This window comes from Oryctolagus cuniculus, chromosome 3, assembly GCF_964237555.1.
Source record: "Oryctolagus cuniculus chromosome 3, mOryCun1.1, whole genome shotgun sequence".
Lineage (NCBI taxonomy): Eukaryota > Metazoa > Chordata > Mammalia > Lagomorpha > Leporidae > Oryctolagus > Oryctolagus cuniculus.
Window position 1 is genome coordinate 31,262,827 of NC_091434.1, and position 21,332 is coordinate 31,284,158.

Below are 21,332 nucleotides of genomic sequence, written 5' to 3' on the forward strand. Positions count from 1 at the left end.
AAACAATGCAACTGACAAAGGATTACTAACAAGAATATATAGAGATGAAGAAACTCCAAAACCCAGTTAAGAAATGGGCAAAGGAGTTAAACAGACATTTTTTTAATGAAGACATCCAAATAGCCAACAGACACATGAAAAATTGCTCAGGATCACTAGCCATTACAGAAATGTAAATCAAAACCATAATGAGGTTTAAGCTCACCACAATTAGAATGGGTCTCATACAGAAATCAACAAATAACAAATGCTGGAGAGGATGGGAGGGTAAAGGTACCCTGATCCACTGTTGGTTGTAATGTAAACTGGTCCTGCCACTATGGAAGACAGTATAGAGACAACTCAGAATCTGAACATAGACCTACCATATGACCTAGCCATCCCACTCCTGGGAATTTACCCAAGGGAAATAAAATCAGAATATAAAGTTAATGTGTACCCTCATGTTTATTGCAACTCTATTCATAAATAGCTAAACTATGGAATCAACTCAGATGCCCATCAACTGAAGACTGGATAAAGAAATTAGAGGATATGTACTCCATAGAATACTACACAGTGGTAAAAAAAAAAAATGAAATCCTGTCATTTACAACAAAGTGGATGAAACTGGAAAACATCATACTTAGTGAAATAAGCCAGTCCAAAAAGGACAAATACCATATGTTCTTCCTGATGTGTGGTGAAGAATAGAACACCTAAAATATAATCTACCAAAGTGACACTTTGACACTTTGAGATAAAATGATTTTGAATAACCCTTGTCTCAACTGTTGAGTAACAGTTTTTTTCAAACTATTTGTTAAACTTTTTAGTTACTATAGAGTTAAACATATGTTGACAACTTTAATTGAAAATAGCTATTAGTAAAAAATAAGAATTGGATTAGGAGAGGGAGTAGGTAGAAAGTTGGGTGTTTGGATGGGAATGCAGGTACAGTGGGAACAATCAATATGTTAAAGCTATATTTATGACATGAATGAAGTTTGCACACCTTAAATAAAAGGTTTCTGGAAAAATTTTTGAAATAAAAAAGATGCTTACATGGAAGGCAAGGAAATAACTACCAACAAGCATATTATCTCTTCCTGAAGAAAAGATAATGACAAATAGATTAAATTGATTAAGTCATACCAGAAAAAAAAAAAAGCCTACACTAAAGAAAGATTGAAGCCTGCAGATGGCAAGGTGGCAATAAATAACAGGGAGCAAGACCAAGATAATTTTTTTTTTATTTGAAGGAGAGGGAAGGAGAGAGAGAGCTTCCACTGGCTGGCTCATTCCCCCAGATGCACACCACACCCTTCTGGGTCTGCTCTGGGCTGGAGGCAAAAGCCTGGAATTAGATCTAGGTCTCCTACCTAGTGGGTCCAGGAGTCCAACTACTTGAGCCATCATCTGTTGTCTCTCAGAGCCCACATTGACAGGAAGCTGGAGTCAGGAGCTAAAAGCCAGAGATCAAACCCCCATAATGTGACAACGGACACAAGCATCATAATCACCAGGTTAAATACCCAGTCACTCACTGTTATTTTTTAAAGAGTTAATACACAATTCTAATAGAAATAATTTAGAGAATCATTGCATATCCCATGCTACCTTGTGGAGACAAATTTTTGCTTGAAGGTCTATTTCAAGAAAACTAGAAGTAAAATAGTATTTTAAAAAGAGAGTGAGACTGGCCTCAGAATCAGCTATTAAGGCATTCAGGTCTGGCTAAAAAGTCCATGAGAGCATGTCAGGCATGGAAAGCCAAGACACTGTGACAAAAAAAATTATCTACATGAAAGATCTTTGTGAGTGAGATCCCAGTGGAAAGAAAGGGCCATCAAAGAAGGAGGTACCGTTCTCTGAAAGGAAGAGAGAACTTTCACTTTGATTATGGCCCTAAATAATGTTGGAGTTTATGGATTCAAAAGGCTTCCATAGCCTTGGCAGCTCATGACAAGAGCCTCTGTCCTCTGTCCTTAATGAGTGGTACTGTGAGAGTTAATGGTAAAACTAGTCTTCAAACAATACTTTACATTTTTTGTGTCTGTGTGGGTGCAAACTGTTGAAATCTTTCCTTAGTATAGAGTTGATCTTCTGTATATAGATATTTAAAAATGAACCTTAATGAAGAATGGGATGGAAGAGGGAGTAGGAGTTGGGGCAGGAGTTAGGGGGGCAGGTTTGGGGGAAAGAACTGCTATAATCCAAAAGCTGTACCTATGAAATTTATATGTATTAAATAAAAGCCTTCTAAAAATAAAATAAAACAAAAAGAGTGAGAATGTGGGGGAATAAAATGACCATTAGAATCATTAAAGCCAATAACACATTTTTTGTAAGTATCATTTTTACGTAGTGCAAATATAGAAATTAGATTCTAATTTATGGGTCAGATGTATGGCCTAGCAGTTAGGACACAGGTTAGGATACCCACATCTCATATCAGAGTACTGTGTTTGAATCCTAGTTTTACTCCCTCTTCCAGCTTCCTGCTAATGAAGTCCTTAGGAGGCATCAGGTGATAACTCAAGTAGTTTTGTCCCTGACATCCCCATGGGACACCTGGACCTGGACTGAGCTCCTGGCTCCTGGATTAACCCGGCCCAGCCAAGGCCCAGTCATCACAGGCAGGAACCAGCAGATGGGAGTTCCTTTTCTTGCTCTCACTCTCACTCACTCTCTCAAATAAATAAACAAACATTTCAAGTGATTTAAATACATTTAAAGATTTATTTGGCATGAACTACAGATTAAACAAAGAGCTCAATTTGCATCCAGGAACCCTGATTCTTAGGCTACCCAACCTCTGAGACTTTGCTCCTGAAGGTCCCTGTGCCGGGCTCCTTCTCCTCATCCCTCCACTTACTCACCCTTCACAACTCAGCACATTTTCAAGTTAAAGGTTGAATATCCTATCTTCTCAAAAGCTATTTCTGATACCCTGTCCCACCTGATCACTTGAATTTAAATGTGTGTCTTGCCCACCATGCTTAAGCTATGTGAGGAGAAACTGGTGTCTTTCTAGCCTCTCATCTGCATTGTCTCACACATTTCTTGTGATGTTCTTGGTGTTTAATCATAAATTTGTTAAGTGAATGAGTGAATAAGTGACTGAATGACAAATGCACAATCTAAACCCTGCTTACCCTGGGGTAAGTCAGCATATCCCCTCTCATAGAATTTTCACTTCTAGGTATGTCTCATAAAAGATACAATCAGAGAAAGGAGTCAAAACTTAGAAAGAATATCTATAAAAATATTTTGTCCCACTTGCAATTTCTATCTATGCCTTTGGATATTTTCTGGAGAGGCATGCTTTCCCCGCCTTTCTGATCTTTCCTTCCACTTAGTCATTCCAAGTAGATAGACAAGCCCATGACAAATATCATAAACTATCTGTTGAACAAAGAGATTAATTTTTAGCTTGGATACACAATGATTCTATGAAGTAAACGTCTAAAAAGAAGTAAGTATATACCAATAAAAACAGGCCCAGAAGATAAATAATCATTAATAACTCATATTTTCCTTATACTCACCAACATCTATAACACAAACCATAAGCTCTCACAGTTAACATCAGTTCTCTGAAGGGCTACTCAAAAGTCAAAATCTCAGCAAAATGTTAGATCAAAATACACAAGTTATCATCAAAATGCCTCCCAATGTAAATATTCCTTGATTATATGGCTGATTTTTGAGATTTTACCAGAACATGAACTACTGTTAGCAGAAAAATAAGGAGATAAATTCTACTGATTCCAGTATTTTTAATTTGAGATTTTTTAAAATTGTTTAATGCCTGTTGAAGGTTGCTTGAAATACTGAGTTTTGGATTTTCTATTTATTATATCCATCTGTCAATCAATATTGCTTAGATGTATATATAATAAGAAAAGTGTCTCTGGGAGAAAACTCTATCCTTCATTTGGAGATATTTATTTTCAAAATGAAACTTCATGTTTACTAATGACTAGCTCTTCTAAGATTTTAACACATATGAATACAGCCACCAACAATGCTTCAATTTTATCCTACAATTCTAAAATCAAGTACTTCCTTCCAAATTTGTACTGAACTCTGTAGTTAACTCTAAAATTCAGTTCTTTTGATATAACTTCTTGTGACCATATGATTCTTTTACTCTTTATGATACTTTACTCTTTTAAATTTAGTTTTCCTTATATGTCAATTAGAGGTTTTAACCATTTCTGATCAGTTTACACAAAGATATACAATCATCCAATTACTAAACTCTATACTATCATAATAGCCAAAGCCAGAATTAAGTAAGGAACCCAATGTGGGCTTAAAATTCTGGGTAAATAATTTAGTTATAACACATGTGAAGTATATCCAAAACTAAGCCCCTACAATATAAAGGCAGGACCCAGCCTCTCATTTGTCTCCCTTAGCCCAACGTGTCATTGCCTATCCTTTTCCAAAAGGGATTCACTGAGTTGAGGGAGTGATATAGCTGGCCCAGCAAGGTTCTAATCACCCGACTCAACAACCAATGGATAAAACCATGATGGCCAATGGTGAGAGGAGGGGTTTGTTGAGGGGAATTCCAGATCCAGGCAGGGAAATTTCAGGTCTTGGGCATAAGGTAACTACCAGTTGAAGGTAACCCCCACCCCCTCCCATCAGACCAACTGAAACTCACTCAGCCATCATAAATTCCTGAAAGAGTACGGTATCACCAAACAATCAAAGGAATATCACAAGTACCACAGACCAACCAGGGCCTTGAACATGAACTGAAAACACACCTCTCAGTCCATTAAAATCTGTAAGAACCTCCACCTCTAATTCTCTCAGGAGGCCCAGGAATTAATCAATAGTTATGTGGCTCCTTGCTCTATGTTTTGCAATAAATACCTACTTTCTTCCACTACCCAAAGTCAATGATTGCTTTCTGTGTGCAGGCAAGCAGACCCAGGTTTGGGTGACCTATAGCAAGCAACACCTCCAACTTGTTTGGGGTATTGTTCAGCATCAAATTTATTTAAATAAGACCATGCCTGATATCCACAATACAGTAAGGTTTTTTTAAAAAACCTTACATCCTAAAGTTAAAGAGTTTTTTAATTGCAAATGAAGCCAAATAGATGGAAAGAACTTTTTCTATGAATTGAAGAAACAGTTTGACATGTTTGGGAATGGACGTGAAAAGAACACAGTGGGAAAAAAGGTAGATTATCGTCTTTGTTTGGTCACAATAACCATGTGACTTTTACCTACATGAGCTACCATTTCCTTCCCTAGAAAATGAAAAGGTTGCATGAAAAGGATTCAGAAGTTCTATGATTTTACTTGTTTTCTGCTCTCAGTTCTCAGTTACCTTGAATATCTACTATGTATGCAAGCATTGCTGTCTCAACAACTATTAATTGACTAGCTACCATGTTCCAGGAAACCCACTTAATGCTAGGAATAAAAATGGTGTAAAAGTAAACATGATTGTTGTTCAATAAGCCTCACAGTTTAGTGGGCAAGATGGACATTCAACACCCTGTGAAAAATATTATTCATGGTGGTGATGTTCAGAAGAAAAATCTTACTGTGTTCTGTGGATTATAATAGGTGACATCATTTATATTGCAGGGCATCAAGGAAGTCACATAGAACTTAGAATAGAGACTTATTAGAGGCTGGAAGGATGGGAGAGAGGACAGAGGGAAGTTGGATGTGGCTTCTAAAACACATTCAGATATAAGTGAGTTTCACTGTAACAAAACACAGTGGACTGCTATAGTTCTTAACAATGTAGAATATACCATATAATGAGCTAGTAGAGAGGGGCTTGTAGAGTTCCATCAGAAAGAGGAGATCTGAATATGGAGAGACTAGTTGCCAGGTTCAATCAGCTATGTTATCCCTATGTATTGAGATATTGCACTATAGCTCATAAAAATACACATGTATTACATGTGAGTCAAAATATTCTTCTCAAATCTTGAAAAAAGTATCCTATAATTCATATGGAAACACAAGAGAACCCTGAATAGCTAAAGCAATCTTAAATAACAAAATTAAGCTGCAGGCATAACAACACCAGATTTCAAGACATACTACAGGGCAGTACTTTTTTGTACTGGTACAAAAAAGATATGTAGACCAATGGAATAGAATAGAAACCCCAGAAATTAATCCACTCAGGTACAACCAACTAATCTTTGACAATCAAACCAAAGCCATTTCCTGGAGAAAGGACAGTCTCTTCAACAAATGCTGTTGAGGAAATAGGATCTCCACATGCATAAGTATGAAATGAGACCCCTACCTTATACCTTATACAAAAATCAACACAAATGAATCAATGATTTAAATCTATGACCTAATAAAAACAAATTACTAGAGGAAAATATTGGGAAAACCCTGCAAGATGTTGACCTAAGTAAAGACTTCTGGAATCCAAGACTCCAGAAACACAGGCAGTAAAAGAAAAAATAGACAAATGGAAATGCATCAAGCTAAGAAGCTTCTGCACAGCAAAGAAAACACTCAGCAAAGTGAAGAGGCAATGAATAGAATGGAAGAAAATATTTGCAAATTATGTATCTGATAAAGGATTAAAATCCAGGAAATACAAGGAGCTCAAGGAACTCAACAACAACAAAACAAACAATCCAGTTAAGAAATGGGCAAAGAACATGAACATGCATTTTTCAACGGAAGAAATACAAATGATCAATGGACACATGAAAAAATGTTCAGGATCACTAGCCATCAGAGAAATACAAATAAAAACAAAAAGGAAGTTTCACATCACCCAAGTTAGAGTGATTATCACCCAAAAATCAAAAAATAACAAATGATGGTTATTATGTGGAGGAAAAGGTATACTAATCCACAGTTGGTGGGAAAGTAAATTAGTACAACCATTATGGAAGACAGTATGAAGATTCTTCAGAAATCCTAAAATAAATCTGCCATATGACCCAGCCATCCCACTCCTGGGAATTTGAAGGTAAAATCAACATATGAAAGAGTTATTTGTGCCTCCATGTTTACAGCAGCTCAATTCACAATAGCTAAGATGTGAGGTCAACCCAGATATCCATCAACTAATGACTGGATAAAGAAATTGTATAATATATATAAACAATGAAATAATATTCAGCCATAAAAAGGAATGAAATCCTGTCTTTTACAACAAACTGGAGACTACTATGCTTCATGAAATAAAAAAGGCAAATACCATGTTTTCTTTGATTTGTGGTAGTTAATATAGAATACAAAAAAGTATAAGAAGGAACCTGATATCTTATTACTTGATTATTATTTATAGATCTTGTCTACATCCCTATGGAACAGTGGTCTTTCTACTTTTTACTTGTTGAACACGATGGTTAGTGATACATTAAGCCTGTGATTATAAAGTAAATTTAAATCATGTTATTGGAAAACTTAAAGAAAGGAAGGAAGGAAGGGGGTTTGGTGGAGTGATGGAGGTATCTTTAAGTTATATCCATGAAATATATGAAATCTGTTCTTTACTAAAAAATTTTAATGACATAATTTTTAAAGTGTTTTTAAGTACAATGAAGTAAGTAATAGAAGGAGGCACATCCCACCCTTCCAGAGGTATCACAAGCATGTGGAATAGACCTGAGATGGGACAGAGGTGAACAAGTCCAAAGAACTCATAATAAAACAGCATGGCTAGGATACAGTGTGTACACGTGTATGTGTGTGAGTGACAGGGCATTCTCTGTATTTTAGATTTCATTATAAGTGCAAGGAGCTCATAGCTCTGGATCATGGATCCTAAACTTAGAATTCCAGCTCTACCATTTACTATCTTTGAGACCTTGGGCAATTACTTCATTCAGAGTTATAATGGGGATTAGATAAACTGATATAAATAAAATGTTTAAAACAATGTCTAGCACATGATTAGAATTATGTCATGTTTGTTGTTGTTATCTGTATCTGCTTCATGACACATAATCAACCAAAGGATGGAGCACCACGCTGAGTGTTGACATTAAGTTTTAGTCCTATTTCTTCCTTTACAGGCTGGCTTTCCAGTGAAATGAGAGCTGTGGGCTTCATGGTCCCAGGATCTCTCCAGGGTCTGAAATCCTTGGAAGAAAATACACAGAAGTGTTTTTCTGGAAATCAATACTACACAAATTCACATTCAAATTAGCCCAGAGACTTCTGCTTCTGTTTCTGCAAAGGCGATAGTGTAAGAATAATTACAAATACAAAAAGAAGCTTAATTCTTCCTGTTGAAAAATGGGAGGAAAGAGTTTCCTCTCTCCTTTTTTTCGGAGTATTTAACTTAAAAAATTTCCAAGTACTTTCTTATCTCTTTAAAATGTATGCAAATCATTTTGAAAATTAGAAAAGTCTTTTGTCAGCTTTATGACCCAGGAATACCTTTCTCAAGGACCTTGGAACCATCTCTTTAAGATGCAAAAGATAGCAACCCTGTCTCCAGGCTTTTGTAGGAGGCTGGGAGCCTAACTTCTGCAGGAGCCTAAAGACAAAACTACTTCCTGCCATAAAGAGATGAAAAGTTTACTTTTCCTCTGGATAAAGCTAATTAGCTAACAGATGGTCACTGCAATTACCAGGTAATTGGGATGAATCCTGTGTGCTAAGTGTTCTTCTCAGGTCCTGTTATTTGAGAAGCAGTTATTTCAGGAAGCATGCGTATCATGCTTTGTATCCACTTGCCTATTTAGAGGATCTGTCTCTGCAATCTCTTAGCAGTTTGCTTATAATATGCATCACATTCTGGTTTAATAATTTTGAACTAAAAGTGTTCTCTTTCTCTGCTACCTTTGTGGAAAAGATTTTTGAGTCAGGAGATTTTGTCTTTAATAACATTTCCCCAGCAATAGAAAGCTAAAAAGAGCGTGGCTCCCAACATCATAAAAAAGAAATGTTGGATAATCCATAAATCAAATAAATAAATGTTTAAGACTTTATTTAAGGGGCCAGCACTTTGGCACAGCAGGTTAAATCCCTGGCTTGCAGTGCTGGCATCCCATATGGGCACTGATTCAAGTTCCTGCTGCTCCACTTCTGATCCAGCTCTCTGCTAATGTACCTGGAAAAGAGGATGGCCCAAGTCCTTGCGCCACTGCACCCACGTGGAAGACCTAGAAGAAGCTCCTGAATCCTGGCTTCAGATTGGCTCAGCTCTGACTGTTGCAGCCATTTGGGGAGCAAACCAGCATATAGAAGACCTCTCTCAGACTTCACCTCTCTCTGTAACTCTTTCAAATAAATCTTTTTAAAAAACTTTATTTAACTCATCAGAGAGCACAGTTACAGGATGGCAAACAAACTCAAAATCTAAAGAAAACTAGCACCTCTAAGGAGAGGTGGAATTGCACAGTTACCTCCCTGGGGCAGATGCCAAAACAAAACAGAGCTATAAGAAGAATCGAGATAAAATAATAAATAAATTGCTCAACAGTGAGCTACTCCAAAAGGAAACTAAAAAAAAAAAACCAATTTATAATAACAATTAAAAAAGAAAACAATACATGGGAGTCATCTTAACCTTCACGGTAAAAGATTTATACTTTGAAAATTATAAAATTTTGATATATACAATAAATGAGAAGACACGTTGAGTTAGAAGAATGAATATTGTTAAAATGTCCATAATATCCAAGGCGATATGCAGATTCAATGCAATCCCTATCAAAATCTCAGTAGCATTCTTCACAGTAATAGAAAAAAACAATTCTGAAATTCATATTTGGGGAGCAGCATTGTGGCCTAATAGGTTATGCTGCAGCCTGCAATGCCAGCATCTCATATGGGTGCTGGTTCAAGTCCCACCTGCTCCACTTCCAATCTAGCTCCTTGATGATGCATATGAGAAAGCAGCAGAGGATGGCCCAAGTCCTTGGGTCCCTGCACCAATATGGGAGACCCAGAAAAAGCTCCTGGCGACTGGCTTTGGCCTGGTACAGCTCTGGCCATTGCAGCCATTTGGGGAATTACCAGAGAATGGAAGACCTCTCTCTCTCCCCCAATTTCTCTGTAACTCTGCCTTGCAAAAAATAAAATAAATCTTTATAAAAATAATGTCATATATCTTATTATCTAATCCACTTAACCCCTGGGTGATATATTCCAAAAAGATTTAAACAAAGCTTTATAATGAATCATACTACAGAAAGCCATTTGTTACTCCTCTGCTATTCCAGGCAATCAGAACATTAAAGTGGAGATATAATATAGTAGACGGAAAAAGGGAAGGTATTTTGACTTTCCAACACCCTAAATATAAATATTTATAGATATTTTTAAGTCTGGAAATTGACCCCATATACTAGCAGATCAACAGAAGGGTACATGCTTTTGACATGAGTCTCAATATTCAGGAAAGAGTCTGATTTGCAACCCAGACTCTCTCAACAGCTATTGCTATACATGTGTGTCTCCCAAAGCTATTGTAAAGAGAGATACACTTTCTCCTGGTTTTAGCAGGAGTTTGATTATTGTCTTTTAAACTATACAAGCTTTTAAACTTACCCCAATTGCCACTAAGATGGGGGCTTGATAAATCCACTTATCTCCAGCAGTAAGTTCCCAGCACCTGAAACGTAAAAAAGAAATAGGCAACAGCAAATAAGTAATAGACAATAAGAAAATTGGTAAATACCAATATCTATAGCTCCAAGCTTCTGTAAGAAACAACTAGGTTAAAATATTATCTTAAAACATACAAACAAGTGAAAAAACATGTAACGGGTCCTAGGTTGGTTTCCATACTTCGAGATACCCCTTGTGTAAGTAGAATATCATGAATATTACTGAATTACGTTTCTTTTTTTTTCAGTGAACTGTTGTTTATAATTGAAAAGATGTCAATAGTCAAAATGTCCAGTAGAGGAGTAAATAAATTATCATTCATTCATACAATAGAATAATAATCCAATAAAAATTATGCAGAAGACCATGCATGACCTAGCAAAGACATTAAGAGTACATTGTCAAGTGAAAAAAGCAGGTTACAAAACAATATGCACAATTAGCCCATTTTTATAAAAATATACATATTTTATAAAGTAAAAGGACAAATTATATTTATCAAAATATTAAAACTGGTTATTTCAAAATGGTAGGATGATAGTTGATTCTGCTTAGCTACCCATCCCTTTTTTTCCTATTTGAATCTTCTATAATGAATATTTTTTTAAACAAGGGGGTGGGAGAACGGAATTATTACCTAGAGTAGACAAAATATGCCCTCAAAAGCTCCTGGCAAAGTCAGTGGGAGACTGCTTCTGGCTTATAAATTTGAGTGTCCTTCAAAGATGTAATTCACTCAAACTTCCATTTAGACAAAGTATACATTAGCAATCTGCGATATCAAAATTTCTAAAACTACCGTGAGTTAACTATCACAATAAAAAACAGATGAGAAAACACAAATCCTTATTTTAAAAAAGGAACAACAAAGATACATACTACTAAATTACATAAAGTTACATCATCTAAATTTAATTCAATGCAAAGATCAAGACAGCACACGAAGTAAGTCATAGCTTCTCTTACACACTGTTCATAGAACTTGCTCTGTTCTCATTCTATTCACTCATCGTGCAAAAAGCATACACATATAATGATGTTCAGTGTTTTTTGGTTTCCACAGTATAATAGAAAACTTGATTTTTCAATAAAAAATGTAAAATGAGAACATTTGCCATCAGATTATAAAATTCCTCTTCTGAAAAAGGATAGTATAATACTTGAATTTATGCTTTCAAATAAAATAAATAAACCAAATGAGAGAGGCACCATTTTAAGGGCTCTAGAAATACATTAAATTTAAATGAATTCTAAAACTTACAATAATGTAGCTCAAAAACAAATCTAGTTTTAACAAAGTCTCTAATAAGTAAAACTATGTTAACAGGCACAATGAACAATGTAAACACTGTTAACAGGAACCAAGTTTAAAAGGGCAGACAATAGATTCCTCTGCATTCACAATTATTCAACTACATTTTTAAATAGTACTGCTTTGAATATTTTACAAAAAAATCAATTTTAATAAATATGTAAAATGCTAAAAGTCTAGCTAGCTTACCATGCAAGATACTATATGCAGCCAAGACAAACTCACATTTATAATAAAGGCAGCAATCAAAATGAACTCTACTCTTATATTTTATCAAAAGGGCAAATATCATGAATTAACCCATCTGCTTACTGGAATTATAAAAGTAACATGGTTCACTATGAAAATAAGAAACTGTGTACAAATCTCTGACCATAATAAATTGCAATAAACAGTGCATACCAGAGTCATACAGAGCAACAAATTCTCATACGCGACAAATATATAGTAATACCTTTAAAATCCAAATTGTTGTTTAAAATCATTCATGAAAAAGATCCTCAATTCAGAATTAACACCTCAATTAGTCAAGCTTCAGCAAGCTATATTACAGCTATTTAATGTACAAAGAGACCTTTTTTTCACCATTTTCTTCTAATGTCTCTGTTCCAGAATCACACAGACTCTCTCTTCTCTATATTCCCACCCTAGTATTTTTTCAGATCATGAAAACTGAATTTGTTGTACACCAGAAATCCGTTGATATGATGTTGTTTAAAGCATAACATTGTGGTGTTGACCATTGGCAGTTATTAAGCTGGCAAGTAACTGGTTAGCGAATGCCTCCTCTGTAATCTCTTCACTTAGTCCTGCTGTCTGTGGCTGCTCCATCAATTCCTTTCTCTCTTTCCATAGCCTCTCTGAATTTCTAAAGGTGCAGTTTTGGAGGCTCCATATAAGGGTCAAAGTCCAAGGTGGACATGGCAAAGAGAATGTCTTCTCCATTGATTGTCTTCTGTTTCTATTGATGACAACTTTCATTTGCTTCAGATGGTACAAAGCTAATGAACTCACTCACACATCCTTGAACACATTCTTAGGCATCTTTTGCAATCTTTCCTGTTTGAGGTAGGGCATTCTTCATTACCTTTGTCACAGTGGAAAATAATCTCGTTCTTGGAAACTTTTTTTTGATCCATTTGTGTCTTCGTGATCACTCATGCTGTCCTCAGCATCATTGTGAGGTTGTATAACATAGCTGCTACCTCCAACGTAGTCTCCTGGAATTTCCAGTTGAGAAGTATCTGTGATGGAACTGCCATCATACATTGTCACAAAATACTGTCAGAGACAAGGTGTCTAAACTTTGCCCGATTTCAACCTCTAATGCAGTCCTAGTTGGCTCCCATCTCTAATCTGCTGTTTTAGTGAATTACTTTTCTAGAGACAAGAGTCAAAATCATATTTCCAAAGCCACAGAAAATTTGTAGTTTATTAAACATGCTATAACTGAGGCTTTACTTTTATTATCATCAGGATGAGCCATTTTCAGATTTGTTGATTGGGGCTGGCGCTGTGGCATAGCAGGTAAAGTTGCCACCTGCAGTGCCGTCATTCCATATGGGCATGGGTTCAAGTCCCAACTGCTCCACTTCTGATCCAGCTCTCTGCTATGGACTGGGGAAGCAGTAGAGGATGGCCCAAGTCCTTGGGCCCCTGCACCCATGTGAGAGATCCAGAAGAAGCTCCAGGCTTCTGGCTTTGGATCAGCCAAGTTCTAGCTGTTGCAGCCATCTGGGGAGTGAACAAGCAGATGGAAAACTTCTCCCTCTCTCTGCCTCTGCCTCTCTGTAACTCTGCCTTTCAAATAAATAAATAAATCTTTTTAAAAATTTGTTTGATGAAGAATTCCTCTCTCTTTTCTGAAATTACAGCAGTATGACTTGATAACTCCATAAACTGTATAACTCTGACAATAATGCGAATGACATCCATAGAAATGCAATAGAGTACTGTATGCAAGTGATTTTTTACCATAGAAATGAACACTAGCTATGTTCAGTGGAGGATGTAATTGATTAGTACCCTGTAAATATTGACCAGTTTTCACTTTATTTGTAAGTTTTCAGTATTTATTTTTTTTATTTACTTACTATAAACAAGTGATTCTTCTTTGATTTCTCTTTTGAACCAATTACAACATCTTACTATTTCTCTTGTTAATTAATGAGTTTTTAGAATCATTGACAGGTGTTCATTATATATTTGTGTTAGATCTATGATTTTACCTTTAATTTTTTTAAATCTTTCCTTTTAAAATTTTCTTTTACTTTTGGTTTTGAACAGATTCAATATACTTCATAGATACGATTCTACGAATATAATAATTTTTCCTTCCTCTCTGTCCCTCCCTTTCCCTCCTACCCTCCCATTCTCCTTCCCCTTCCTTCCCCTCCTCATCCTACTCCTTCTCCTTCTCTTCCTCCTCTTCTTTCTTCCTTTTCCTTCTCCTTCTCCTTCTTCCATTTTGAGATATTACAGTCAAGGGCTTAACTCTCCACCAAATAAAGAGGTTCAACAGGTAAAAAGCAAAATGATCCTAGTTAGGGGGAATCTGGCAAGGACTATAAACAATAGTCAAATGTAAACATGACCATTTTACTCATATACAGTAAACTTTAAAGTAATCATAGATTATTCAAATTATAGTAGTATGAAAGTATTAATGATTAGTTTGGCAAGATATGAAACAGAGTGTGACAAAATATATTTTCAGCAGTACTGATCCTCATAGGCATTTATTTTTGTTTGCTTTTTGTTTATTTTCTTTTTTACTTTAGCTCCCACATATAAGGGAGAACATGCAGAATTTGTCTTTCTGTGTCTGGCTTATGTCACTCAACATGATGTCCTCCAGTTACATCCATGTTGATGCAAATGGTAGAATTTAATTTCTTTTTATATATGAACAATATCCCATTGTGTAGGTATACCACATTTTATTTAGCCACTCATCTGATGATGGACACCTTGGCTGATTCAATATTTTGGCTATTGTGGACAGTGTGCTGCTATAAATATGATAGTGCAGGTACCTCTTTGATACAATGTGTTCATGTGTTTTGCATGTACACTCAAAAATGAGATTACTGGATCATATAACAAGTCTATTTCTAGGTTTTTAAGGAATATTCACACTGTTTTCCACTGTGGCTGCACTAATCTACATTCCCACCAACAGTGTTTAAGTTTCCCCTTTTTCTTTTTTTTTTTTTTTTTTTTTTTTTTTTTTTTTTTTTTAATTTTTTTTTTTTTACAGGCAGAGTGGACAGTGAGAGAGAGAGACAGAGAGAAAGGTCTTCCTTTGCCGTTGGTTCACCCTCCAATGGCCGCCGCTGCAGCCGGTGCACCACGCTGATCCGATGGCAGGAGCCAGGATCCAGGTGCTTTTCCTGGTCTCCCATGGGGTGCAGGGCCCAAGCACCTGGGCCATCCTCCACTGCACTCCCTGGCCATAGCAGAGAGCTGGCCTGGAAGAGGGGCAACCGGGACAGAATCCGGCGCCCCGACCGGGACTAGAACCCGGTGTGCCGGCGCCGCAAGGTGGAGGATTAGCCTATTGAGCCACGGCGCCGGCCTAGTTTCCCCTTTTTCAACAGCCTCACCAGCATTTGTTTCTGTCTTTTGTAATTGCCATTCTAATTGGGGTTAGGTGATATTTAACTGTGGTTTGATTTGCATTTGTATTTCTTTTATATATCAATATGGATGTACAGCATTTTTTCATAAATTGTTGGTCATTTGTATTTCTTCTTTTGTTTTTGCCCATTTCTTCACTGGATTAGTTGGGTTTTTGTTGAGATTTTTAAGTTGACGATATATTCAGGATATTAATTCTTTGTTGGATAGGTAGCATGCAAATATTTTTCTCATTTTGTTGGATGCCTCTTCACTCTATTAATAATTTCCTTTGCTGTGCAATTGCATCTGAGTTTAATATAATCTCATCTGTTTAGTCTTGATTTTGTTGCCTGGGTCTAGTTCAAGAAGTCATCATTGATATCAATGTCTTAGAGTGTTTCCCCTACAGTTTTTTCTCAAAAACAAATTCTTGAACTACACAAATCCTTACTAGACAGGATAGAAAATCTCTCTTGCAAAAATGAAATATTAAGGAGGAATCAAAATGAAATGAAGCAACTAGTAGAACATGAAACTGTGATAGTGACGAGAAATCATAATGAAATGAAGAATTCAATAGATCAAATGACAAACACATTAGAGAGCCTTAAAAACAGAATGAGTGAGATAGAAGAGAGAATACTGGACTTAGAGAACAGGAATGTATACAGTCAAACCAAAGAAAAGAAGAGGAAATTAGAAATCTCCAGAATATTGCTGGGAATCTACAGGATACTATTAAAAAACACAACATTTGGGTTCTAGGAGTTCCTGAAGGCATGGAGAGGGAGAAGATTAGAAGGCCTTTTTAGTGAGATAATAGCAGAGAATTTCCCACGTTTGGAGGACAGAGACATCCTAGTACTGGAAGCTCATAGAACTCCTAATAAACATGACCAAAAGAGATCCTCACCATGACACATTGTAATCAAACTCACCACAGTGAAACATAAAGAAAAGATCCTAAAATGTGCAAGAGAGAAACGTCAGATTACTCTCAGAGGATCTCCAATTAGACTCACAGCTGACTTCTCATCAGAAACCTTACAGGCTAGGAGGGAATGGCAAAATATAGCCCAGGTACTAAGAGAAAAATTAGTTGGCTATGTGTACATGGAATAATTTGGGGGCTCTCTATTCTGTTTCACTTATCTGTATGTCAGTTTTTATGCAATTTCCATGCTGTTTCTGTTACTATAGCTTTGTAATATGCTTTAAAGTACAGTATTATGATGACTCCAGCGTTTTGTTTTGTTTTGTTTTGTTTTGTTTTGTTTTTTTCTCAGGATCCCTTTGGCTATTTTGGGCCTTTTGTAATTCCATATGGCTATAGGATTATTTTTCTAATTCTGTAAAGAATACATTGATATTTTGATTCCATGAATCTGTAGATTGCTTTAAGCAACATAGACATTTTACTGTTTACTTATTTCTTATACTTTTTCTGCTTTCCTCCTACAACAACTAAAATTTAAGTTCCACATGAACAAAAATCATTATTGCTTGTCTGTAAACAGAATACAGTATGTAGGTCATCAACAAACATTTGTTGGATTGGAATTGACATAAATTGGATCCAAAGTAAGCTTGACTCAATCTCACTCAATCTGGGTTGAACTGATATAGGTCTTATACTAGCATAAGTAGCATGGAGTTGATTTTGAAAAACTATTTCCACTTGAAATTTTAATGTAGATCTTTAAACAGATATTTTTAATTCAATATATATAAATAAAAGCCTTAAGTTTTATCCTCCTTAAACAAAATGTAGCATTAGTTGTGGCAACAATAAATGATATAAAAAAATTTGGAGAATATAATGATAATGCTTAAATTCTAGATGACAAACTTATCAATAAATTATTTTATATAGTGAGCAAGTAATATGTAGTAAAGGGCTATTTCAACTATTCCTTAAGGTAAACTATTTTTATGTAAAAACTTGACATTGAAAACTAATTTGAATATTTTATTTTTTCATATTATTATTTTACATTATGGTCAAAGGCTTAATACACTAAATAAAGAGGTCAACAAATTAAAAATATGATCATCATTGAGCAAGAAGATATGAAATGGTTATAAACAATAATCAAATGAAAAGATGTTCACCTTCACTGATATAAATTTTAAAATACAAAATAATAAAACTATAACAACTACACATTTTTAAAGTTCAATTTCTATGAATAAGCAATCTATCCTAATTTCAAAGTCATACTATATAAAAGCATAGGCATTGAGATGTCTTAGTCCTCCCCATGTTCCTATCTACCTCTGCCCCTACCTTATACATAATACCTTTCATTACCTTATAGTATGTGCTTCCAATGTTTCTTTACACATATACAAATACAAATTTTATATTCTAATTTTCCCCATCTTACAAATAATGTAATGTAGACACTGTTATAAAAATTTGTTTTTTCCATTTTAAACTATTTTTTTATTTCCTTCTGTATCTGCACCAAAAGAGCTCAGTAACACAGCATTCCACTCCCTATATGCAGAGAAATTCCATTCTCTATATGCAGAGAAATCAGATTTCTCTGCCAAAGACTAATCTGGTCCATCCAAACTGAAATTGACATAGCCTATGGATTTCTAGTCTGAACAACATGGAAATCTACAACATAGACATTTTCATTCACACATTATTGAATATTCCTATATTATGTATCTATATTAGTTTTCACATTAATCAGTCACACAAGAAAGATAAGATAATGCTATTTAGTTGTACAGAAAGTATATCAACTGCCCTGATAAAGCTTTCGGCACTACACGATACCTCAGAATTATGTATAGCATGTATGTGGCCTAACTGATATTCAAATATTTATACGTCAAAATGAAAACAAAATAATTAAAAAGGCTCCTACTGTAAGAAAGGTGACATATGTATTTGTGAATATAAGTTGCACATTGATTCATGAGTTACACGGCCTCCATAAATTTTCATCTCAGTTTTTGACACTTGATAATATCTTCACAATCTTCTTCCCTTGCCTCAGTGACATTTCATCTTGTTGTCTCTTACACCCTGGGACTCAATTATATACTTCCAGCTCTACAAAATATTGTATTTGGAAGTAGGTCAAAATAAACTACCTCCAAAAACATGAAAAATTTAATTTCTGTGGTTGTCAATGTCAATGCTTCAAATTTGCCCTTGGATAAAAGAAAGGCAATTTTAGATTTCAGACTTTTCAAAGAATATGCTATAAACTCTTATTTCGAATTAACTCCTCAATGCCCAGTTCACACTGTGTTTTGTAATGTGGTCCAGTAACTACCCTTTGTTCAAATTTTTTAGAATGCAATTTACTGCTCTAAGAAATGCATCTGGGGGCCGGCGCTATGGTGCAGCAGGTTCACGTCCTGGCCTGAAGTGCTGGCATCCCATATGGGAGCCGTTTCAAGACCCGGATGCTCCACATCCAATCCAGCTCTCTGCTGTGGCCTGGGAAAGCAGTAGAAAATGGCCCAGGTCCTTGGGCCCCTGCACCCACATGGGAGACCTGGAGGAGGCTCCTGGCTCCAGGCTTCGGATTGGCACAGCTTCGGCCATTGCAGCCAATTGGGGAGTGAATCATCGGATAGAAGACTCTCTCTCTCTCTGTCTCTCCTCTCTCTGTGTAACTCTGACTTTCAAATAAACAAATAAATCTTTAAAAAAAAAAAAAGAAAAGAAATATCTGAATGGTAGAGCATGAGGCACAAACGTCTGACTAGAAAGTAGGACTTCCTGTAGCCATGTGTGGAAACAGATGCATTTTCTGCCTGAGGGATCCAGCAAATGGTACTGACTGATATCACATCAGAATGATACTGACTGATATCACATCACCTCCACAACTCACAATCAATAGGAATGGAGAGGGCAGGAGAGCATATGCAGAGGTCTGTCAGAGAACATCTTCTCTTGGTCCTTTCCATCATAGGCCCTGCCTTTCCGGCTATATGGTGAAACAAAAACATAGCAAAGAAGTGACAGATGGGGCCTGTGCTGTGACACAGCAGGTAAAGCCATCACCAGCGGTGCCAGCAAATCAGAGTTCCACCTGCCAGACCAGAAGGAACTGAGACTCAAATATAAGAGTCATAAGTACGGACTCCATACGATCTTTGGAGATACTCAGTCTGCTCTTGTGATCTGAACTTCAGAACATGTTGCTTCAGATCAGATTAAACCCAAGAAAACACAAAAACTTTCTCATTGTAGAAGCTGAATTTCATGACAAATTAGAAAAGACAATTTTTAAATGTCACATGAATAGTAAAACAGCTTAATTTTATATGCAAAAAATGAACATAAAATGACCCCCTCCAGGGCCGCAATGTGGTGCAGTGGGTTAAGCCACCTCCTGCAGTATGGGCATCCCATTTGGATATGCTGGTTTGAGTCCCAGCTGCTCCATTTCCAATCCAGTTCCCTGTTGATGTGCCTGGGAAAACAGCAGAAGATAGTTCAAGTGCTTCAGCCCCTGCTACTCCACATGGGAGACCCAGAAGAAGCTCCTGGCTCCTGACTTCAGCCTGGGCAGCTCTAGCCTTGCTGCCATTTGGGGAGTGAACCAGCAAATGGGAGATTTCTCTTTCTGTAACTCTTCATATCAAATAAATAAGCCTTTTTTTAAAAGCTGCCCCTCATTGATTTATCTCAGATTAAAATTAAAGATTTTATTCTGAGTAAGATATGAAAAAAGTGACATATTTTTCATCAGTCATATAATCTAAATTTTTATTAATTCAACTGTTTTAGAGCAATATTTAATACCAATTATATTTCCTATATATGTGCTTAATGGACTCTTTACCTTAGATATAATAAATTCATATTTTTTATTTTTTCAGTGAAGAGATGTTTATTGTTTTAAGATAGTCCATGATTTTTAGCAAAGGAAACAAATAATTATGAAAACTAAATATCTGAATCAATATGAAACACATTTCAAGTATATTTTCTTTCCTTCTGTACTCAGAGTATCTGTTAAATGAATGAATGAGTCAAACTCTGCCCAAGCCAGCTGTAATACACTCTGAGAATGTGTCCTTGTGTCTCTATGTCGCATTTTATTCATCTCTAAAATGAGGGGATTGAACCAGAAAATGCCTTAGGTACCCCCATCTCTAGAATTCCAAACCCAAGTTATGCAGTTTCACATCTCAGAATATGATTTCTGGGATTATTAATTAGTATCTCTTCACTGATTCACCCTCCCTCGGCCAATAATCAAATACCACATGATGCAAGCTTTCTCTGAGATTTCAACAACCCTATGTACATATGATTACAGCGACAATAATGTAAATAGCATTACCCCTCAACTGTAAACAAATCCAAATAGCATAAAGGGACACAAGCAGTAAGAACTTAAAATCATTCAGTTGTAGAACTGAGGGAAGCAGATGAACAGGGGGCTGTGAAGCATGCAATAGTAGAGCTGCATCTAAACGCATTAACTGTAAAATTCAGATTTCCACAAGGAGCACATGGCAGGTTCCTTACAGAGTGTGGGAGCTCATGTTGCGTGGCATTTCTTCAGTGCATTTCAGAGAAAACAATTCCTGGAGGAAACATCTAATAACTCAAAATAAATATACTGACTCAAATTAAAGCAAAGCTCCCAGGAGCTAACAAAGAGGAGCTTGCTGTCATGAAATGAACACCATCTGCAGTTATTTAGTCGTACTCTGTTAACCTAGAACACACAGCATCGCTACAAACGTAAGTGAATGCTGTGTGCCTTTATATCACTTCTTCATTTATCATTGGTTTATTCATCAGCTGAAGCCGCTCTAAGAAAATACTTAGACTGAGCAGCTTAAACCACGG

At 36.1% G+C, this 21,332-nt stretch overlaps 1 protein-coding gene and 1 pseudogene across 1 annotated transcript in view; both read right to left on the minus strand.

The window, feature by feature from the left end:
• Positions 1-21,332, minus strand: part of PTH2R (parathyroid hormone 2 receptor) — a 138,807-nt gene that overhangs the window by 23,728 nt on the left and 93,747 nt on the right. Inside the window, exon 9 of the mRNA XM_070070279.1 lies at positions 10,501-10,564. Coding sequence (XP_069926380.1) covers positions 10,501-10,564 — 64 coding nt within the window. The remainder of the gene's footprint in view (positions 1-10,500; positions 10,565-21,332) is intronic.
• On the minus strand, positions 12,120-13,873 carry LOC127491707 (nuclear transcription factor Y subunit beta-like; annotated as a pseudogene).